Raw genomic sequence first — 24,536 nt, forward strand, 5'->3', positions numbered from 1 at the left:
GTGTACAATTTCAGCAGTTCTGTTTTTCCAGGAGGCATACGTTTTAATCACAACATTCTTGACAGCGGATTGGCTGAGTGTGCTCACATTTCATTGCAGCCTGTCATTGCATCTTCCTCAGTCACCACCGGATGGGAGGAGAGGAGGAGGATAGATGCGTTAGAGGAGAGAGAGAGAGAGAGAGAGAGAGAGAGAGAGAGAGAGAGAGAGAGAGAGAGAGGTAAGAGGTGGAGGAACGGGTAGTTAAGAAATAAAGGTGTAGCCGACACGGAGGCAGTCAAACGAGGGGTTTACATCTCCAAATGCTTCTCACAGGGCTGTGCAGGTTATTCTAAGCAGAGCATGCAGGGAGTCATCCACTGTTTCTGACGCGTAAGGCTGCCCTTGTACGCCGTTGGGCATCACCGCCGATAAAAGGATGATCCGTTTGATTATCTAGCGTGAATTGATAACAAAAGTCTCCTTCCGACCCACAGTGAAGAAAGAGGAGGAGGCAAACTATGATCCGAGGATGATTTCTTCTAAGAAAACTCCGGAGAAGAGTCGTTATCCTGTCCACTATTTGGTGTGGCACAACAAACACCGACAGCTGGAGAAGGAGCTGGCAGCGAACGAGCAGGTGAGACGCGGTGATGAGCGATCAAACGCCTCTTTCCTTCCAGACACAGGGGCCTGTGTCTTCATTATAAGCGTTCGTATGGGCGTGTGGGTCCACAGATCTCCCGTAATTAGGTGGTAGATGTGCCATCCACCTCATTCAAGAACCTGGTCTGGGAATAGCGCAGTAAATTGTTATCTGTGGGGTGGAGGCGGGGACACGTGTAGATATCCCCATTCACACATATTATTTCTTTTAGTCATTCATATTGAACTCACAGAGTGACTTTATTTGTCAAGGATCTGTGTTATTTACTGCAGCGGGGCTTCAAATATTCACCATCCCAGTCATTTTATTAATATGCATGGGAAGTTGTAACTGGAGTTTATTCCTAGAAAAAAAAATCCAACTGCAAATGTCTGTAATTGCTGACCCTGATGGTGTTGCAGTGTGTGTGTGTGTGTGTGTGTGTGTGTGTGTGTGTGTGTGTGTGTGTGTGTGTGTGTGTGTGTGTGTGTGTTTTGTCGGAGTGAAGAGGGGCTTTATGCCTGTGTATAAGCAGCAATATTTCGTGATCTACTCACAATTGTAGGCTCCCCCCCCCCCGCTCCTAAACCATTTTTGAGTGGGTAAGACAATGCAGATACTGAGCATGTGGGCGAACAGTTTCCAGCCACCACCACAGTACCAACAATAATAGAATCATCAAGGTGTTGGGTAAGGTTTCCACAGAAGATGTTTGTCGTAATCAAAAGCATCGCAAATTATTTTCACCCACTGGTAAAATTAGAGTACTTCAGTTTAGGGTAAGGGACTCTATAAAATTATAAGAATCACATTATTGAGTGTGTGTGTGTGTGTGTGTGTGTGTGTGTGTGTGTGTGTGTGTGTGTTTGTATGTGAGAGAGAGAGAGAGTGACTGTGCAGGAGCATGCATACAAATTCAGTTATTCTTTTTGTAAATGCACTGAAGCGCTTTGCCATTATATAAGAGATGCTCTGCAGGTTAGCAACCAAACAGAAGTCTGAGTGCATGCATCATGCATCGAGACGTCACACATGCACACACACACACACACACACACACACACACACACACACACACTTCCCTCGTCATGCACACTCTTACCTTTTCGTGGTTACAAAATCATAACCCTGTAAGCTTTTCCTTTACACCAAAATGGTCAGCTAGTGCCCCAAAGGCAGCTATCAATTGGTTTACCACAATCCCTACATTCACAGTAAGGGAGCATGCAAGTGGCTATTACCATTTAATCCTTGACCATAATTATAGCTACTGGGAGATAAATGGCCAAACTGAATACACCTCACAGTGAAGAGGCTCTAATAAAGGACTAAGACCTCTATTATTCAAGTCGATGTCTGAGGTTACACCTGCGCGTATTTCCTTAAAAGGGGAGCTGGAAATGAACCAAAACCCTTTCAAACTTATGTAGCTTTGCAGTTGTTGAATGCACATTTCATCCCCTGCTGGCTCAACACTGTATTGGAATGAACAGATGAGTCTTCATTGGTGCTTTGGTTTAAAAATCCTTATTAGATGTATAGGTTAAATGCACAAGGAGCTATATTTAGCCAGTAGCTACGCTAGCGACTCGATCGATGATCACGTCAGGTCAGTCGGTCGGTCAGTGCAGCGTTTAAAATGTCTCGACGAGTCAAAATTATTGGCTGGATTGCCAGGAAATTTGAATACAATTAATCCCCTGACTTTTCATCTACAACCACTAACTGGTCAAAATCCAAAAGAGGTCCAACACTGATGCAGGATGACTCTAAAACTGGTGACCGGAACAGGTCTCGGCTGAGATTTATGCTGATGTGTTTGGTTTACACAGAGACTCAATAAATGAGTCCTCGCAACCCCATTGTCATTCATTTTTCAGGAACTCTTGTATCTATAAATATTATATGATGCAAATGTTATTGCTCCTCTGCTGTGCATTTGAACCCAGGACCTCATATTTGATCTCAGCCTTGTAGTTATAATTCTTGTGTGAGAACCAACACAAGTACGTTGAACATCTCACATACCAAAGTGTTCAGAATCAAATAAGCTTTGATGTTAATCCTTCGTGAAGCTCGATTAGTCACCCTCCTCTTCGTGCTTGTTTAGGATAACGACTCATGGTTATTGTAATCATCCATGTAGATCCATCTATCATGGCAAACAAATTATATATTATGTAATGTTGTTTACCACAGTAGAAACTTAATGTAACTGTAATACCTTAAATCTATGCAAAATCTAAAGCTATATACCTACACACACACACACACACACCATATGTTTCAATGGCTTCTTGACTATATTGGATTTCATAGGATCTATGGTTTTTATAGCTTTAAAGCTTTTCAATGCTTTCAAAAGAATGACAAACGAAATAGAAAAGAGGGAGAAAGGCAGTGAATAGGACTTTTTCTTTTCCATTCTTCACAACAACCATTATTCTTTGCTCTTTTCATGCCAGCTCCAGAGGCACTCTCCAAGACCCTAAACCTCAGTTATCAGCTATCTGTGTTTGGAGGTAGATCAGAGCAAGTTGTGAGGAGGCAGATATAGTACACAACTGAAAAAAGAGAGCTTCCCTTGTTATTTCCCCTGTTCCCCTCTCCTTGTTAATGAATTTCTGCTCAGTCCAAAACTGTAAGTATTCAAAAACGACCTCTCTAGCTCTTGCTCTCCTGCTATTGCGAGTGTTTGTCTCTATGTATTTGTGTGTGGGTTCATGCACATGTAAGTATGCATCATGGTTTTGCATGTGTCGTACAACGCGGTGCTTTGTTTGCATAGTCAAACATTTTTACACCCTCAATTAATTTAGTCTAATGTCAACATCACATCCCGAAACTCATTTGACATCCACTTTATGTCATAAAGCGGATGTCAAATTAACTTCATATGGTAACCTGAGCCCCTCATCTATATGCATGGTGCAGCTTAAACTAGGGCGGCACACACACACACACACACACACACACACACACACACACACACACACAGGCAGACCCTATGCATAACTATGACATTGTGTCCCATGCATACACATATACACCTGGCATACTGAACTGACTTCATGATCCACTTGTAGAGAGAGATTTCTATTGTGAGCATCAGCCATGACAGAAAAAGACTGGGGGAGCAAACAGACAAAGAAGAATATTAGAAATACATATGCGTAATATGCGCGTCGTGTATTGACAATGCAGTGCATCGTGATAGATCCTATGATATCACATAATGGCCATGCAGATATTGCTGGTCTCTGATGAATTCAGTACCCACTCAGCTGTAGAAGAACTGTGTAATGTTTCTGACCTCTGCTTTATGCCACAGTAAAATAAAGGTAATCTACAGCCGGCTCCACATCAGCTTTTTTTAAAGCCTGCCCAACCTTTGGTGAAATGATGAGAGTCATTTCATTTTTTCCATCAAATTTCCGGCACTGTTTCGGATCACACTCTTATTTCCTTCCAGCACAATAATGCAATGAATGGCTGCTTGACGAAGTTTAAAAAAAATGTCTTTTCCCCCAATACTCGCAGTACGAGACTGGACTACTATATATGCAGAGACTTCTACGCTTGCCCAATCTTCTTTGAGCAGCATGTAACAGATTGTGAGTGAGGGGAGCGAAATGCTGCCACAGCAGGCTACAGTGGAATAATTGGCACATCGGATATCGACGTTTCGACGCAAAGCCAGAGAGGAAACTGACCATAGTAACAGGAGGAGTGGTTGAGTAAATGCCAAGGACACACAGCTGACCACAGAGAGACGTTCAAAGGGAAAGACAGAGATGAGGAGTAGTAAAATAGAGAGAATAACAAGCAGTGGGGGGGGGTAAAGGAAGTGATGAGAGATACATTTTTAGCTGTGTTCACCAGAATCATAAAACAAAGTAAAGAAAAGCAAGGAGGTAACATTGACTGACTGAACCAAGGAGTGGAGGCGCAAAACAAGGTGAAGAAGGGAGTGAGAGTAAGAGAGTAAGGAAGAAGGGAGGAGGCGGGGAGGGAAATAATGACAGACGTTTGACCATGAACAGAGTCCATCTGGGTTGCAACAGACGTAAAACCCCAGAGAGATTGAAAAAGAACAGAGCCACACAGACGGGGATGGTCTATCTCAAGACGAAGGCAGGAAATAACAAAGAGACCTGCTCATTGCTGTTTCTTGTCCTCTTTGTGACTTTGTGTCTGACCCCTGCTCTCTGCTTCACAGTGCCTGGTTTGATCACCGTGCCCCTCAGCAAGGTGCTAATGTTAAATCAGCATTATAAAATCGTATGCTGGGTTGCTGACGCGAGGGAACGGAGCCATAAATTAAGCCTCACGGGTTCATTGTGTTCACCCTCGGCCCGAATCTTTATGCCAACCATCTGCTATCTACTTTCACCTATCCCCTCCGAGCTCCTTGTCTTCTCTTCTCAGCCTGCGTCTCCCTGTTTCCTCTAATCACATCCATGCCCCGGTGCCCTCGCTCCCTCCCTCTTTTTACCTTTAACCATCCAGCTATCAACCCCTGCTTCACCCGTCTTACTTTCATCAGTGTAATGAAATCCAAGTTCTAACTGCAGCGCAGCAAAGCCACAAAGAGAGGCCATGAGGGCTGGGTTTGGGGTCAGATTTAGTTAAGCTGCCGAAAGCTTTTAACAGAGAGAGAGAGAGAGAGAGAGAGAGAGAGACAGAGAGAGAGAGAGACAGAGAGAGAGAGAGAGAGAGAGAGATCGGCAGTTATAGGTAAAAGGAAAGGAGGATTGGTGTTTGAAGAAAGGAAAGATGGGGTTGTAAGAAATGAAGGGGGTGAAGATTGGATACAAATAGGCCTACATAAGAAATCGGAGGAGATTGAAGACCCGGGCAACAGACAGGATGTCACACGTGACACAAACAATGCTGACGATAGAGATTCAAGTCCTGGACGTCAAGTATTCCTAGCTCAAAGTCCAAAGAAGGATCAGACATCATTTCAAGGGTCATTGAGTCCTTTCCGCCACAATTTGCTTGAGGTTGAGGTAAGGCATTGGAATGGTCGTGGTCAGGCAGCCAATCCAGGGTTCCCACCTCGACACGGCCATTGCTCTCCATCTCCGTGTTACCGATCCTTTGTATTAGGCATAACATCCCCACATCTGAATACTTCAACCACCATGTTTGACTGTAGGTCTTCTGCCCTGTATTAATCTTTCATGCGGTTTTGTTGGCCGGCCAGCATCTCGTAAGAGGTCATCATCACCCATGCTCTGCATGGGCTCCACTATCCTGACATCAACAGGGAGCAATTTTCAAAAAACGTTGCGCAGCTCCTGAGCTGTGTGGTCATGTCATCCACGCAGTCTGGAGGGTCAGACCCCATTATTTGGATAGATGTTAATGCAAAGGTGAATTTCCAGTCAAGCGCGATAGTTCTGTGATGGCACGGCACCAAGCATGTTCTAAGATATTCAGTGACTGTTGTGTGGTTGATGTGCCATTGCAATATTGTATGGACTTTGAGATCATTGTCTGATGGGGCTGGTTGTCCAAATTTAAATAAAAAAAAAAACACTTGGTGACGCAGATTTAATTACCAGGAAATCATACTGCTAAGCCACCCTGTTAAAAGTCTATGCAGGACTCTGATGATGACACTGGAGGGTTTGCAGGCCTATGGTGCCATGGTACAATGCAGCTTTTTAGACCTGGAAGAATAGATCACCTTTAACCTCCTCGTAGATTGTCAAAAAGTCCAATCATTCATAAAACCCATTCAAGGCATGGTATGGGATTTGTCCAATCTGCTGTTCATGATTCAAAGATGGATAAGAAAGGCAGCCCACAAGTGTCTGGTTGCAGACATTACTGTATTCTCCCTGATGTCCCATGTGGAAAAGTTCAAGTATCTCGCAAAAGCAGCTAGTTGCATCAGCTGGAGTAATATTGATGCCATTTGGGATAATGGTAGTAAAGCGGTAGTGAAACCTCAACGTGAGGCTTGTGATAATTATTTTTTTTTTACTGACAGATTTGAACAATCTCTGGTAGTGGAACACACTGAATCAATACGCTGACTTTTCTTTTTGTTTTCAGGGAGAAATGCTATGTTGTTACACGTACCAAGTACCAATAAATGAATACATGTAAACTAATACAATTCGACTTTACTTTGTCCAGCACAGTTAAATGTGAAATGTCCGATAGCAAATGACCCTCTGATTTCATTACCAGCCCAGGCTAAGTGCAACTCTTGCCAAACCACTGGGTTTACCTGAAATTTACCAAATAATTCACATGCTCCCATACACACACACACACACACACACACACACACACACACACACACACACACACACAAACACAGAAAAGAAAGTGACAGCTGCGGTGTTTCACTCCAATAGGCTACAGCCGCTACATTACGTGATTATGCTCTTTTATAGCGTATGCGCTGTCTGCCTCAAGCAAGAAGATTTGCTCTCTCTCTCTCTCTCTCTCTCTCTCTCTCTCTCTCTCTCTCTCTCTCTCTCTCTCTCTCTCTCTCTCTCTCGTTGTGTCGCCATACACGTCTTTCCTCGCGCTTTGGTGAGGTCTGTCAGCTCACCGCAACAAACAGGTGTCACCGTTTTTTAGGTAAACGTCAGAGAAACTCTCTTTTTCTTCTGTTGTCATTCTGACAGGTTCAACAGCAACCCCCACCCCCACACTTGTACTTTCTCTGTCTCGGTCCTTGCGTCTTTCTGTCCGTCCGCTTATCTGTCTGTCAAGATTGGGGATGACGGTAAACCAAATTAAGTGCAGTGAAACAGAGAAAGTACATATGCTGGATTGTAGGCCATTCTGGCGTTTTCATTAATGATTTGATACATTTTGTCTTATTTCTACCGCTTGATTTCACAGCGCTTTGATGCATCTGCACAAGTGGAAATGATGGCTGTGTTAAGATGAGCGTGAGACTTGGCGAGAGGTTCTGTTGCTCTTCTGTGGGCTCATCATCACCATTTGTTCTGCTTCGGTATCTGTGACGCGGGTTTTGTCTTTTCCTTTTTGTATCTCAAGCAGTGCCACAAAGAAAATGGATCAGGGTTTCGTGGCAGTGTAGCGTGTTTGTCAGAGTCTCCGCTGCATGTAGAATCACAGAGGAGCAAGAAGGGGAGGCAGGAGGGAGGAAAAGTTATTTTTATTCTCCTCCCTCCCATCGCCCCTCTGCACAAACATTTTGGGAAAGCTTCTGTACAGTATATGCACAGTGTTGTGTGTGTGTGTGTGTGTGGTGTTTGTATGAAAGATTGATGTCGCCCTAAGTACCTGCCAAGCTGCATCAGGCCAGGCACACACTGAGCGAGGGAGAGAGGGGGAGAGAAAGAAGGAGGGAGGGGAAGTGAGAGAAGGAGCAGATGCCACAGATAGAGATGCCTATCAATAATGCAACCTCCACTGAGCTCACTATTGAGGGAGGGCAAGATGGGAACGCATGAAACTGAGAGAGGAAAGCAGAAGGAGAGGATGATTAGTAAAGCGTTTGATTATAAGACGTGGATGTGGGTTAAGGAGAGAGAAAAGAGAAAGGGGAACTGAAAAAATAGAGACAAAATAAAGAGGGAATGGCACAAAGGAATGCATTGTGAGGGGGACTTTGAAAAGCAAACTATATAGAGCAAAGACAGAGATACAGATCTGTAAGAAAAAGTTTTACAAATGGGGTGGAGGCGTTAAAGAAGTTTTAGAGAAAAAGAAAAAGAATGGAAAGCAGGTAAATGGAAGAGAAAGCATGACGACAGTGTGCTTCCATTAAGTCAAAAATTGTATCCAACACATGCAGAGCTGCCTCTTCTCCCAAGTTGTTCTGCAAATACTCCATTAAATCACTGTTGTTCTGCCAAGACGTAGTCCGGCACACAACCACCCGTAAAATCATAACATGACGTTTTCACATTTCGATGGATATAAAAAATTTAAAAAGACACAACATATCAATCAGTAAGCTTTAGGAGTTATAGGCTAACCTAAGCTAACGGGCTGCTGGCTGTAGATTCATATACAGCAAATATCTTACAATGCATTTTGAAGTTGATTCCTAGAAAACCGTAAAAAGTACACTGTGTGAGTATGACTGTCCAGGATCAGACATACTGTGTGGTTTTATCTGCCGAAGAGAAATCTCAGATGCTTGTGGTCGTTTGTTATGAGAGCACATTTATTGTGAAAAGGGTTTGTTTCACCTTTTAACAAATGCTTTTATTTTTGTCATAATAGGCCTTTTTTTTCTAACTGAAGACATTTGTCTTGTCACAGTCGGAAAAGCGCAGGTGTAGATAGCAAAATGACTGATGGCTGAATTCCATTTCGCTGATTCGGTATTGTGCATGCTGGCTCACTGTCACACTGTCGTAGCTTTTATCGGGGCACTTGAATAGAACAGAGGCATCTTAAATGTTTACACCTCTCCTACTATTGGCGAGTTAAAATGTCTGCTTTCAGAAAGAGCCTGTGAGATGCATCGCATCATTACAATGTCAGTGATCAAGTGCTCGATTTACTCTCTCTGTGCGTAGTAAACACTTCCTCACTATCTGTTATCAGTCTTTGGCCCAGCCCATAACAATAATGATTGTTTCAATGATTTACATCTTACTTAAGTCAATTAATCAATTACGGCATTTTACCTCATGAAACCATAAACTGGGCAATTGAAACGAAAAAAAGAAAAAAAGAAAAAAAGAAAAAACGTCATCTTGCCAGAAAGAGATGAGATGACATAATGTCCGTACTGTAACTACAGAACCACACAAGTCAAACAAGGTCAGTGTGTGTGTGTGTGTGTGTGTGTGTGTGTGTGTGTGTGTGTGTGTGTGTGTGTGTGTGTGTGTGTGTGTGTGTGTGTGTGCGAGAGAGAGACATGTGAGTACATGAGCCATTAGTTAGTCAACAACGATTTCCTCCAGAGAGCTCCTGTTCTGTTAATGGGGGAAGGGAACTCGATGTTCTTCATCATGCTTTAGTTTCAAGTGTGTGTGGTTTATGCATGTATGTGTGTGTGTTTTGTTTTTCAGCCGAACATTGTTCACATGTGAATAAGTAATTATGTCAGTGTGTCTGCAGGTCATTGTTTACAGGTGGGAGGACATTACCTCTGAGTGGTGTAAGTGGTGCTCCTGTGTGTGTGTGTGTGTGTGTGTGTGTGTGTGTGTGTGTGTGTGTGTGTGTGTGTGTGTGTGTGTGTGTGTGCGTCACTTATGTTTGTGTGTTGCTGTTCAACGCATTGCAATACTCAATGCATAGCATGTTGCTGTCGACAAAGGTTGTCGTAGCTTTCTGTCTTGAACTTTTATTTTGAAATCACGGTGTGAATAGTAGCTCTGTTAACTCTGATCTCCGTCTCTCACTTTTCTATCTTTCTCTGCTACTTTTCATGCAAATTGGACCAAATGAACCCCAGCTAATCCCCCCCCCCCCCCAGTGAAAGTGTAGAAAATATGAACGCGGCTGCAGGTTTACGATGAAGACGTTCTTACTTTGAATAAGGCCAAACAATAGGACTAAGACCTTTTGTGAGACATCAACAAGCTGACATGTACTCAATATTATAAGCTTTAATTTGACAACCTTGACTTGCAATGAGTATAAATCATCACAGACGCCAAGTAGACAGGTGCCCCCTATTTTTCAATCATTCTTTTACCGAGACAGGTGCAGTTGAGCAGAGGTGAGAGCAGCTACAGAAGCTACACTTCAGTGGATCACGCTGCTGTTTCCCTGTCACCCCATGTTGTACAGTTCTGTGGCAGCATCCTGGGCCCCACCTCCGATCTGTCTCCCTCTACATCCTCCCTTCTAATCACCTCACTGCAACCCTTTCTCGACTTCACCCCCCTCCCTTTCTGTCGCCACATGTTTCTGTTTAGCCTCGCCCTTATACTCCTTAACTCCTCTCCTCCCTCCTCTCCTCCCTCTTGTGTCTCTGTGCAGCATTTCAGCCACCCCCCCCCCCCCCCCCCCCTTGCCAGCTGTTGCACCCCAGAGTCATTGAAATCAAGCACGGCGGTAAAATAAGCTTAAACTGATAATCACCAACATTACACGCGGCCACTTAAAGGGTTAGCAATGGATGAAAGGACTGCTGTGAGACAGTACAAGTGGCATAAAGAGACAAAAAGGAAAGAAGAGCCAAGTTCCTCCTTTTCTTTTTTTTTTCTTCCATTCCTTTTTCTCTCATCTATTTCTTTCACCATCAGCTTTGTTCTTGTCTCTCTGTTTCTCTCTCCGTTCTCCCTTTCATGTGCTGACAACCATATGTGAGGGGTTTCTTCCCAAAAGAAACGTTTCCACTCGGGCGGTAAATGTTTTCAAAGACTCGATATTAATATTCAGTATGGTCTCCTGTGTTGTTTAAGTGATGGACACTTCGCTTTCCTGTGACACTGACAGTTTTTCCTATTTGTGCTGCCCATGCACCATTGTCCTCTGAGACGCTGCTTGTGCTACACACACACACACACACACACACACACACACACACACACACACAGCACCGAATGTGGCTGTATTTGCATGTTACACCGTGTTCGTTATCCAGCACACACAAACAAAGTCGACTGCTCTCATTCTTCCCCCGCGTTGCTACGCCTCCACCCTCTATTCCCCAGTCTCCACGGCTCCTGAGGGACTCCCTCGTGTTGTTGTCTCCTTCGGCTCCCCTCTCTGCCTTACGTCCTCCATCCTAACTCTCTTTCTCCATCTGTTCTCTTTCCTCACACCTTGCCGTATCTTTTTTTTCCCCGGAGCCATTGCTTGCCACAGCAATCTTTTCCTTTTGTCTCTCTTTCTCCACCTTCGTCTGTCTTGCACGTTGCAGTCGTTGCTGACAGGCAGTTTCTTTCAATAGAAATTTCTGTAGCCACATTATTTCTGTTTGCCTCTTTCGCTCTCACTCTTTCTCGTCAGGGGTTGCTTTTTGAGAGAGCCGGGGAGAGCAGAGAACTGTTAACCAAAGAGTGGGTAGTTATGGAAAGTACAGAGATAGCACACCCATTAACACACTGAACCATGACATCATGTTACATTTTAAGAGCCTATGAGTGTCCTGCTTTATGCAAGCATTTGTATCAACATATTTTATTTTTGTCTGTATTTGAATTTATACACTCCTTGATGTCTGTGTGTGTATCCCGTTCGGGTTTTCCTCATTTCCCTTGCAAATACCAGAAACAGAAACCCGCAGTAACTGAGTGATAATGGAACTGCTGGGTCTTTCGTGCTCTGCTCTTCACTGTGTGTTTCTCAGAGTGCAGCATTAAACCTGTGTGTTGGACAGTAGCTGCCATTTTTATTAGGATATTATACACTAAGAGCAGTAAACAGTCAGGGCAGCGTCCTCATATTGAGTTGTTTGGTTTATTCTCAGTTGCTTAAAAATTCCCCCTTAGTACATTTTCTCAGACTCCACTGCTTTGATTTAAGGATTTATGTGGATCAATAAGGACTCAGGCCTCTTCCCCGAATTCACCTACTCCGCCATATTTCTCATACTTCAAATATTAAAATGATACTCAACTCAAACCCTTACATTGCTCTCCAAATAGTGTGGTTTTTATTCAAAGACGTGTCCACATGCTTCCTTGAGGTCTTTATTAGAGTGCCGAGTCACTTATCTCCGAGATAAATCCTTAATTGGAATTCAAGCCTGCCACTGACTGACAGAACTGACCGTGGATCAGCCTAGAGGTCCTGAATAATGGTGGCTGTCAGCGTCTGTTTAATTGGATGGCAGACCTGAGATCAGTGCAGCACACTGCAGAGAGACAGTGGTGCATAGAGGCGGACAGACAGACAGAGAGAGAGAGAGGGATGGGCACTTCCAGCAGAACAATACAGCCTTTTAATCAATTGAGTGTAGAGACACGAAATCTCATCAGGTGTACAAGCAGCACGGCTCATGTTGGAATGAACAGATTGTAACTAGCGTGGGCCGTGTCGCTGTTAGACACGGGAACACTTGTGGGATTCTCAGTCTTCATGATCAATAATGACATGTTGTCCTGTCTATATGATGCTGTAGAATGTGTGGCAGAGGGGGCCAATAACGAGGGACTCATCCAGTCCTCCTTTCAACATGTCTGGACTAACAGTCCTGTAAATATATGTGAAGCACACCAAGACATGCAATAGACAGGTTCTCTCCAACCATAGCTCAGTATTCATTACATTTTTCCACCTCGATATATTTCTGATTTAGCTGTAGAGGTGCTGGCTGGTGGATTTGTATTACTTTGGACAGACTAGCTGTTTCTGCTTCCTGTCTTTATGCTAAGCTAAGCTCATCGTCTGCTGGCTCTAGCTTCTTAGTTACAGAAGCCTTTTCATCTAACACTCGACAAGAGAAGAGAATTGGCGTTTTTTAAGGCTCAAAATTAGACACAATTATTTTTTAAACGTAGCCTGGCACAGACCAATAACGGCCTTTTTTTTTACTTTCTTTGATCAAACGATGCGCCCAAAACCAGAGACAGCAATAAGTGTCTGTCAAATGTGTTTTAACAAGCCTGAGAGGGATTTAAAAGCAATGATTATTTTAAGTCAGTGTATCTGAGCATATGATTGAGATTACACAATAGCACTAATGTAATATGGCTGACAAATGAGGTCTCGTTGACATGCTGTTCTAAGCACAGAGTGGAGCTGAGAGCACAAAGTGAAGCCTGAAGCATTAATTATTCTTTTTGTTCATCAATGTTGTTGTGAGACAGTTACATGTGTTCAGAGGAAGAAAGAACGAGGCATGGCAGATGGAAAACTGTGCTCCGTATTTAGTTCACCTGTTTACATTTCCCTGCCAGGAATTCAAACTGACAACCTTCTCTGAACCTTTTGTAGGATGACAGAAGGCCGCTCTGGGTGCTGAGCAGCTAGTCATACTAAAATCACTCCATCCAGCCCAGAAAATAAGTGGCATACATGTAGTGTTTTGAGTGCACAGTATAGAGTGTAACACCCAGTCATGTTGGCGTGGTGACAGATCCATTAGCAGCTGACACTGTGTGTCTCTTTCCTTCTCTCTATCGTCATCTTCACACTTGTGTCCCTATTGTGTTTATTTCTGTTTCTCCCTCCCCCTCTGTCTGGGATAGAAGAGAACTACAATGATACACAATTAACCCTAATTTCCTCTCCTCCTACTTCATCCTTCTCTGTCCGCTCCTCTTACCTTCATGCTAACTCTGCTCCCTTCCACTGTCCCCTTTCTCTCTTTCTCTCATTTTTCTTCCTCTTCTTTTATTTCACCTCCTCCTCCTCCTTCATCCAGACTGATTTAGAGTCTCTGGACCCTCGCGGTCGGACTCCTCTCCACCTGGCTGTGACGCTGGGCCACCTGGACTGTGCCAGGGTCCTGCTGCAGCACGGAGCTGATGTTAGCAAGGAGAACCGCAATGGATGGACCGGTGAGTGTGTGTGGAGAAGTATGGTGCTGTTAGCATGTGCAATGTGCAGCGTAATGCATTATTGGGTGGCATGTCGGGGGTTAGAGTGTGTTATATATCCTTGTCAAAGGCGGTATAATTCTAGTAAAATAATTTGATCATAGTGGAGACAGTTGGTGCTTTACATTTTACACCGGTGGTTAAAACTTATGACCACATTTCCCATGAAAGGAATCAACTGAACTGAAAGGAATGAAAAATCCACAACATATTTATCTTTTCAATTGCTTCCTTGAGAGGATAAGAATGTTATGGATTTCAGTATCTGTCATTGCAAATAAACCTGAAAGCGAGCTGTAATTGCACTAGTTAATAGCTGCCATCCTTCACACAGAAAGAGATTTCACACAATTTCGCCCAGAGTCATTTTACGAATTTATTCATCTCTATATAATTCATTACTAACAATAAATCACAAACTAACGGCAAATAAATATAGATATGACCTGTTTTATACTTTGATGAATGTATTGTGTGCTTTGTGAGTGAATAGATTGCTTTATTATTTTTGTCTCTTTGTTTCACAAAGACGAATTCCAATCAATCAATTTATTTAATTGTTTAAAGAATACGTCCAGAGACAAACTTAATCACAAATGGTCTGCAAATGTTGTGGTTGTGGCCCCCTTGGTCACAATAACAGGACTACGATAATATATAATGTATAATTTATTACACACCAAATGGTACGCAAGAACATTTCCCACTGGCTCTATTTTACCTTGGCGCTAATGAGGTTTGCAGATCTTTGTCCTCTTGATTGTTTTAGAAAATGCAAACCTCTCACGATGCTTTTCTTCCCCACCTCTTTCGTAGAACAACGGTGGCTTCTGCCAGACACCTCTTATCACCTGGCTCTGTGCAAATGTAATGTGGAGGTCTGGCAGTTGGAGACTAATGAAGCATGAAATCAATTCATTTTTTAACCTTGAAATTCTATTGGCTGATTTACCTCCCTTTATTGTGAGTCCAATCTACCCACCCCCATCCGTAGCTGTTTTTACTGTCATTCCCGTCTGTGCGACACTGCATCTAACGCACGGCCTTTTTTTGTCTTGATGTTGATGAATTAATCGCTATAAAATCAGATCTTTGTTATTGTCATGAATGTCTCTGGGAGTCTGTGGTGTATCATTAAGTATTTCCCCTTCTAATCTGATTACTTTGTCGTGTGTCAGCAGGTGAAACAGCAGGTGGTAGATTGTTTCCGCCTTTATTCACAGATTTGCTGTTAGTGTGAGAGAAATAAAATGGTTGAAGTGTAGAACAGCGAGTGAGATTAACAGCAAAGTGGCGTTCTGTTGAATGATGGGCGAGCTGCAGTAATTGGTCGTACCTTTTCCTTTGGCCTACTTCAGTTTTCGGCAATCCTTGCTGCCCCCCTCCCCTTAAATTGCTCATGCACATTCATTTTAGATGAGGTCTGAGTGATTGGCTCTGTTTTACTCTCCGCCTCTCTCTCTCTCTCTCTCTCTCTCTCTCTCTCTCTCTCTCTCAGTTCTTCAGGAGGCAGTGAGTACAAGAGATCCGGAGTTGGTGCGTCTCGTGCTTCGTTATCGTGACTACCAGAGGACTGCCAAGAGACTGGCGGGCATCCCCGTCCTGCTGGAGCGACTGCGCCAAGTGGGATTTCACACACACACACACACACACACACACACACACACACACACACACACACACACACACACACACACACACACATATGCAATGATGCACACATGGGGAAAAAACTATATCACACCTGCATAGACACAAACAAGCCTGGAAGCACAGACACAAAGAAATGATATACATGAAACACAAACATACTACTACTACTACGAAGGCACATCAAGGGAGATGCAGTCTTTTGAAATGTAGATGAATCTTTTTAATATTAACATCTTCGTTTAAGGATAAAATATTCTTTGTTTTGTTTGAAGGTATTAATAACTTTGTGTACTACCCAACAAGGGGAAATACACTCAAATGATACGTCTCAATGTTGCAAAACACGCTGTCTGTGGGTAATTTGAGTCAACGCTTCTCCCTAAAGGGGGTTTGGAGTGCAACACTTAAAGGCACAATAGCAGCGACGGACAAGCTGAGAGCGGAGAGCCCGAAGGTTGGCGGTTGTGAGAGCATGGAGGTGCAGCTGATCTTGTTGAAGCCGCTGCAGAGAACAGATGCAGGGAACTGCCTTCACACAGCCTGTCTCCCTGTGTATCTGCTCCAGCTGGCTCCCCGATACACACACACACACACACACACACACACACACACACACACACACATAATCACACACACTCTAGCATACTCACAGTGTTGACACAACCCCTTCACACTTTGACAATGAGTACTCGCACTCAAGCACACATGCAAACATCGCACACTGTTCTTCTTCTGCTGCTGCTCCCATCCACATCATTCTCGTCCACCCCTCCATCCATCACTTCTATTATTAACCCACACACACACACACACACACACACACACACACACACACACACACACACACACATACACACTCACAACCACTTCTCTGTGTCAGCCCCCCCCCTGTCTTTGGAACAGACAATAAAGCAGCATCACTGCGATTCTTTTCCTCTACTTCACTATTGCCCGCTCTCTCTGTCTATCCATCTTTAACTTCATCACTCTCTCTCTCTCCCCGGTTCTCTCTCTACATGTTCCTCTTTATCAATGCCCGTTGCTATCTTACTTGTTCTTCCTCCTCTCTCTCCATCTTTCCGTCCAGGCCCAGGACTTCTATGTGGAGATGAAATGGGAGTTTACCAGCTGGGGTGAGTGCAGTCTTTCATTCCAGCCAGTAAAGCAGTCTGGTACCGACCGGTCAGAAATAATCATGTTATCATCTCCCTCTTGGGCTGAAGAGGCCTGCCTCTTCCTGTTGTGCTGCACACTGATGCTCACACACTTAATGCACAGCAGAATGTATGTGACTTTGGTTTTAGAGTGAAACAGCTTGCGCTTTTTATCTCAAGTGCTTTACAAAACCACAAGTGGATGTAATTTCAGCATTAGTCTCTATGGCGGACTTGTGACTAATTGTCTGTTTTTGTGCATGAATTGTTGTTACAAGATGCAACTCATGAGATTTCTCTGTTAACATGGATTCATCAGAGCTCAAGGACTGTCAGCATGAATCAAATGAAAACAATACAACTATCACAGTTTCATTTAAAGCCGATCCGCGTGTTGTCCTCAGTGCCCCTGGTGTCTCGTATCTGTCCCAGCGACACCTACAGAGTGTGGAAGAGTGGTCAGTGTCTTCGCGTGGACACCACCCTGATGGGCTTCGAGCAGATGACCTGGCAGAGAGGAAACCGGAGCTTCATTTTCAGGGGACAAGGTCAGAGGGCAAACCCTTGAATTAACTGTGTGTGAATGTGTGCTGAGTCCAGTCTCTGTGCTCTGCCAAGCTAGCTGGCTGCTGGCAGCAGCTTACAGAAGTACAGACATGAGAAGGTATGAATCTTCTCCTCCAGCTTTTTAAGATATGATGCCAAACTGTGCTTTGGCTTGTCAATAAAAAGTAAGCATGTTTTTGTCATTCTGTCTTTCGCTGGCTCTTTTGATCTCCTTTCCTACTCCCTATCCTCCTTCCTCCTCCCCTGTGTCCTCTGGTTTTTCATTCACATCTGCGTTCCGTCCAATGAAATAACCCCGCTGTCAGCACTGAAAATGGACGTATGTGATATCATTGGTCTGATGAAGGTATTGCAGAAACATTGAGCAGATTATGATCCCAGTTGTTTATTATATATATATAATGTGGGACATGAGAGCTTGTGGGACAACATAAGCAGCAAGACATTACTGTTTCGACGCCTTACATGCTGCTCATGTGAATTCACTGGTCCAAGTGGAACAAAGCTTAAATTAAAGAAACACATTCCAGTATTTCTCAGTCACACAGGCTTTATTTGAAGTAAATGTGAGATGCAGCAAATATTCACAGAGACCGGTGCCGATGTGGCTTTGCTCTTCCAGGATGATCCCTTCTCTCCCCCTGCTTCTTTGTAGCCTCATTGGACAGTCGTTTCCACTCATTCAACTCTGTACCGGCTCCTCTCTGCATCATTTCACCTCGTTGTTCTTTTATTTCTGTCTTTCTTCTTTTCACCACTTTGAAATATTCCTCTTCTTCTAACCTTTTCCCTGGACCTGCCTGCCTGGATATTCTTGTCTCCGTGCAGCTGCGGCATCTGCCGTCTCTTGACATCAGTCATCATCTCCCTTGACTTTTCCTTACATGTACATTTGTGTGTTTGTGTTCTTGCAGCCTCGTTTGGCATGCTCGTGTTGTAGTCCTTTCCCACTGTCAACCTCTGCGTCTCTCGCGCTCACTAACATGGCTCTTCCTGTCCGTCACCCTCTCAGAGTCCAGCGCAGAGGTGATGGAGGTCGACCATGACAGGCAGCTGGTGTTCTGCGAGACTTTGTGTGTCTCGTCTCTCGCAGCGCTCTCACCTGGCGGGGGGAAGGGCAGCGGCGCCTGCAGCAGCGACCCCGCCGGTTTGGGACGTCTGGGGGCGACGCAGCCCAGCGATGAGCAGGTAGCAGCCAGGCTGTCTGCCGCCGTGGTGACTACTCAGCTGGACACCCGCAACATCGCCTTCGAGAGGTCAGCAACACTGATACACTCGGAATATGAGTATAAGAAAGTGTTCAAAGAGTTGATGACTGTGAGCCAAATGCACCTTTTAAAGGAGACATTCCAGCTTTAACAACTAATCGCACTTATGTAATTTTGGGGCGCAAAGGTAGATGATATGATGTGTCAGTTTCCGATGCAGCTGTAACAGAAAATCCAGCAGGAAATCAGGATTTCATATAACTCCTCTCAGAGCAAGGGCATCAGCCTCGCCATTTTACAACCATGTAACCACAATCATACTGGAAGAAATCTTCCATTGAACAGGCACAATAGCCATTTTCTCCACCAATGATAGCCTCTGTACAAGACATTGTAATTCAGCATCAGACATTTTCTGCTCTGAGCGCTGGCTTTCTTTTTTTCCTGAGTGGAGAAAATCTCTCTTTTGTTGTTGAATTTCTGACACTCTTCTACGGTTGCTGTCTCCTACGCTACAACCCACAGCCGAGTGCAACAAGTTCAGGCACATTCTCTGGTGGCTGTCAAAATGCGTTTAAGAAATATAGCAAAACACTAAAAGAAATGCAGCAGTAAAGGGGGAAGTGGAGACATGAAAAGACATAAAAAAAATATGGCTAAAATGTCATGTATAAATGTGTCAAGAGTAAGTGCGATGTGGAGGTGGTGAGAAACAAGTTAGCTTCTGGCTGTGTGAATCAGCCTCAGGTCACTTCAAAAAAGCTCAACACTGTATTGCACCTAAGTTGCACCAGTGAACACAAAGATGGAGAGGCAGATCGCAGAACAGAAAGCCATGGAAGAGGCAAACAAGACATCAGCTCACGAGGACAGGAACGGAGAAGAGGTGTAGAAAAGAAAATTGGATGAGCAGGAAGCTTGTGCGCAGTCAATTTAGGAGCTTTTTATTATGCTAACGGTACAGTTTAACGGCTCAGTTTCACATAAAGTACATCAACGCAAATATTGAAAGCAGTGGAAGGAGGAGAAAGGAGGAGGACATAGAGGAGAGATTGACTGATGTGACAGAGAGAAAGAGAGGGGGATGACAGAACAAGGACAGTTTTGGACATTGAGGGATAGAGGAGAGATAAGAGTAAAGAGAAGGAGGAAAAGAGGGATAAAAGAAAGAGATTGGACGAGGAGAGGACAAGGGATGAGGGCGAGAATAAGGGATGGGACAGAGAGAAATGAGAGAAGACATGCAGAGAGAATCGGAGAGAAAAAGATGAATGGGACACAAAACTATGGGGGACAAAAGTACAATATGGAGGACAAAACAGGGAGTCGATGGTTTTGGAGGCAGAAAGAATAAAAATGGACTGTGGGGAGACACAGTGATAGATAGGGGAATCATGGAAAGAGACGCGGAGCGAATGTTAACAGATAAAAAGCAAGAAGATGGAGAGGGGAGCGACAGAGAGAAGTGAGCAGGAGGAGGTGGTGTTTGGGGGAGATGGGGGAGATGGGGGAGGGGGGGGGGGGGTTGTGGTAATCATCTCTCTGTCAGACTTGTAACTCAGTGTCACCTCTGTGCATTGTCCCTGGTCAGCACTCCTGTCGACATGCCAATAATCCATTTATGATGCTTTAGTGCAAATAACTTTGTCAAGCACCACAGACAGGACATCCACCTCTGGAGGTAATACGTCTTCACGCAGCCATGCACAGAATCTACAGCACTGCAGTTTTGCTGTTTTACGGCGGAACTAAGGAGTACAAAGTTTACTGCGCATCCAGTAATTGAGCTATGATGTAACTCCAAAATCTGGACGGGGACATAACTTTGTCTGACGTTGGATTAAGTGGAAAACAAAGAGTGAGGGAACACCGCCGTGCAAGTGGCTCTGTGAGGCTGGACTTAGGCACAGCGGTGCTTTTAGCTAAATGCTAATGTCAGCTTCACTCAGATGTTTAGCAAGTCATTTTTACCATGATTACCATCTTAGTTTTAGCGTATTAGCATGCTACTATTTACTTATTTGCACAAAGCACAATTACAGCTGAGATTGATGGGAATGCAATTACTCTGGCAAGTATTTGGTCGTGCCATTGCATCGAGGTGCAAAGCTGACACAACATCGCATGGTGCTGTCAAAGTGTGATATACAAGGGCAACATGAAAGTCCTGTTGCATTGCCCAGGGACACCAGATGGTCGTCCAAGAAGTTTCCTCTGGCGGGATGGTATTTGGTCATAAACCAAAGTAAACACTAGCATGTGTGACAACCTTTCTTCCAAAATTGTCACATCATTTAAGATTTGTTGTAATATACCTGATATCGTTTCAAAGACGCTATGACCTTTCAAATATATGAGCTAATATGGGGAAATCGTCCCCGAGAACTCACTGTCTGTGGTGGGGTCCTGAAGGAATTCAGTGATGTGAATAGATCATGAGGATGAGATATGCCTCACTAACTTCTGGGCAGACTACCTAATTGCACACTGAACTGTTGAAGCACAGACGACAAACAAGGAGGATGGCTGAAATGTTTTCTGGCTGCATATTATAGAGAAAAAACAGAACATGTGACTGGCAAATGTATCTGTATTCATGATTTCCTCTCATATCTGCAGATTGCTTGGAACAGGAGAATAATCCACAGAAACTGTGTTGTTGACTTGAAGTTGAGACCACGGGGAACTGACGTGTTGAATCTTTGTTGCAGGAACAAGACGGGTATACTGGGCTGGAGGAGCGAGAAGACTGAGACAGTGAATGGATATGAAGCCAAGGTAGAGCACAGGCTGTTCACACAGCTCACTGATCTCTCGCTCTGACCAGAGAAACCACTGCTGCCAGAGCTCAATTTTATACTTCCTGAAAGTTCACTTCACTTGTCATTTCAAGAAAGCATCCCTCCCAAAGCTATTTTAAAACCTTTGGAGGACATAACCTTCTACAGTTTCAAATAATGACGGATGAATTTCTGAAACCGGGATGTTCTTCCCTTAAAGTGAGGAAAATTCATCAGCCCTTAAAAGACCAGAGGGCCTATTAAATTTAGTTGAAAATAACAAGTCTATCCATCCCGAAGACACATGCATTACCTTGACCCCATTTGTTTTCTTGAACCCCTGGAGGGATGGATGGGAGTCAGACACCCAGGACCATCTGTCACTCGTGGTTTAAAAGCACTTCAGACAGGCTCTACAGTAAAACACTGCTGCTTGAAAAGCTTCTATTTTCTGCATCATTGATTTAGAGTTACAAACGTAAACAGACAACTCCTGTTGAGCTGCTCTCCTCCAGGACGTTTTATTTTAGCTCTTGCCTCCACTTGTCCGTCGTCCAGTGTGAACTCAGAATCAGCAGCCTGCTCAATTTTTAATCAATATTTCCTTTTTTGTGGTCACTGGTGGGGAATTCCAGTATTCTGCTACGAACTGTAGCTTGGAGAAGCCCGGCCTGTATGGTGAAGCAGACTGGGGATAAAGGTGGATTGATGGGTTTTGTCAATTTTGGATATAGATATAAAAACAGAAGTTGAATTAGTTTTCTCTTATTCTGACAAATGTAAACAGTGGCTCATTGTCCATTTATGTTGTAAAAATGAGGGCACTCTAACATTGACATGAATAAATAATGAAGAAAACAAAGGCTGAGTCAGCATTGCTCCAACTTGTGAATAATTTTTCCCCCTTTTTTTTACTTTTTCATTTCAGAATCAGCTTTGCTTCTCATTTGCTTCCATCAATCTTTATCTCTAATGTTTATTTTTGAGGTCGTACTGAACATACTAATCTCTTTCATGAGTTTGTTGATCAAAGGTTAAACGGTGAATCAAGACTTCTCTAATTGATTAAAGTTACATCACTATGTAGAATAACATACGTGAAGAAAAAGAAGAAGAAAATAATCCTTTTTTTTAGGGATAAATTGGTTGATTTTGCAATGATCATTATTAAAATAACTATTCATATTATTGTTATCAAACAAGAAAGTAAGGCCGGTGTCAACAGAACACAAAAGTGAATTGTCTCCTCCTCTTTCAGGTGTACGCAGCCTCCAATGTGGAGCTGATCACCAGGACCAGAACTGACCATCTGTCAGATCAGAACAAGAACAAGACAAAAGGTATGTCCCTTTCCTTTAGTGCCTCAGACATCGTCACCTCTTATGCCATCAAGGTGTTCCTTGCGCGCGGCTGCATCACAGCTGCAGCAGCTGAATTTCTCCATCGTCCCCTCCGTGTCGTTGTAACCCTCAGCCCAAGTGTTGCGTCCGATAAAAGAGTCACTGATGAGTAATCCCTCTCACCTGAGCTCGATGAGATCACCCCGAGGCTGCGGGTAGCAGCCTGTGACGTTAGATCGGTGTCTCCGTCTGGTTTTCTGGTTCAGATCGTAAATCAAACCGGATTAGCAGGCTTCTCTCCCCAGTCTGTCGCTGTCAGCGAGGATCAGCCGTCACATGCTCCTCTGAGGGCTCCACTCTCCCAGGTCACAATCCCCTTCTGCACTCTGCTAATATACAGGAGGGGAGTGTTCTTGGAAGTGCTCCACTGACTCCTGAAAGGGTGACTCACTGCATTTGCCCTTCTTCCCTTGTGCTACTTATCATCATTTTGTCAACACGGTAGAAAAAACTTATGAGTGTTATATATATATCCTAATACTGTATCTTGAGTCAAGCAGCTGCTGTACGCTGATCAGCGGTCGGAAGGTCAAAATGTGGACACTTGTCTTATAACACACGCCGTGACACCGCTGTCATTAACACTAATTGATGGATGTTGCATTGCTTTTAGCACTCGTTCAGTTTCTGGTTATTGAGGACAACCACAGCATCGCTTCCATCTGAAAGTACAAGCCACACACTAACATGCTGCTCATATTTCTGAGCTGCTGGTATTCCTAAAGCACTCTAATCCTACATGAGCACGTTATGTTCCGCTAAAGTTACAGTTATGGCCATTTCACACAAGAGATTTCTGTATTTGTGTGTTTCTCTGTGCTTTTCTCTCTGGTCTGAAGTGTGCAGGGCTCAGTTAGAAGCGACGTAGGAATCACAATGTGATGACAGTTGTGTGGTCACATCTGCTCAAACAACACCCACACAGTCCTAATGAAGCAGATTAGTTGAGCTTGTGAGAGTTAGATGCTTCATTAAATATTTACCTAAGATGTTTTTATCCAACTTTGATACTTATGAATTCTTAATGTTGTAGATAAATACTTCAGATTTGATTTTCTTCATTCAGGTAATTTAAAGTTCCCCTCAACTCAAAATTAGTTTTTTTCTTATTGGTACTTCACTTGGATCCTTGAGGATCAATCTGAGTTTAATACCTGCACATATCAACAGGATTGTGGGACATCTTATGTCCACAGTTAAGCTTTGGAAAGGTAATACGTTTGGATATTTGTAGATTTGGGATTTATTGAGGGCAAAGAGTAGATGTAGTCTTAGGAATCTTTAACAAGGTAACTTTTTCAACAGACACACGATTATTATGCCAAGCAGAGTATTTCTACGTGACTTACTGTAAAACATGTTCTGGAGGGAGTCTTTAAGATTCAGAGGAAGACAGCTTGGCACTCCCCAAAAAGCTCTCTTTAAGACCCTACAATGGTTCTCTGACTTTTGCAGTGTGAAGATCTAATTTCCAGAGAGTGAGTTCACGAAGTTGTTTGATTGTTTAACAAACTTAAAAAAGATTCCTGTTTTTTTTTATGCAATTATAGTCTAATGGTGACAGCAACTTACACATGTTGCTGTGCATATCGTATACAACTTTAAAGTGGACTTTAGTTGATATATATCTGTATATATCTTTAATTGGGACTTTCAGGTGTTTCATTGTTCATGAACTTCACATTGCTGCTAGTTTCAGGT

General features: G+C 43.6%; 1 protein-coding gene across 2 annotated transcripts in view; it reads left to right on the top strand.

The window, feature by feature from the left end:
* The first annotated feature begins 138 nt into the window (after window positions 1-138).
* Window positions 139-24,536, top strand: part of ankrd13b (ankyrin repeat domain 13B) — a 35,328-nt gene continuing 10,930 nt past the window's right edge. Inside the window, exons 1-9 of one of the 2 annotated variants that reach the window (XM_068707038.1) lie at window positions 139-372; window positions 477-619; window positions 13,899-14,034; window positions 15,572-15,696; window positions 16,814-16,859; window positions 17,285-17,428; window positions 18,460-18,703; window positions 21,367-21,433; window positions 22,694-22,775. In XM_068707038.1, the coding sequence (XP_068563139.1) occupies window positions 512-619; window positions 13,899-14,034; window positions 15,572-15,696; window positions 16,814-16,859; window positions 17,285-17,428; window positions 18,460-18,703; window positions 21,367-21,433; window positions 22,694-22,775 (952 nt within the window). In that variant the 5' untranslated portion in view covers window positions 139-372; window positions 477-511. Of the gene's footprint in view, window positions 620-13,898; window positions 14,035-15,571; window positions 15,697-16,813; window positions 16,860-17,284; window positions 17,429-18,459; window positions 18,704-21,366; window positions 21,434-22,693; window positions 22,776-24,536 lie in introns of both variants that reach the window. The other variant, XM_068707036.1, reaches the window with a different exon arrangement.

Source organism: Cebidichthys violaceus, unplaced genomic scaffold (genome assembly GCF_023349555.1).
Source record: "Cebidichthys violaceus isolate CVI_PGR_0920_01 unplaced genomic scaffold, fCebVio1.0.p SCAF_1, whole genome shotgun sequence".
NCBI lineage: Eukaryota > Metazoa > Chordata > Actinopteri > Perciformes > Stichaeidae > Cebidichthys > Cebidichthys violaceus.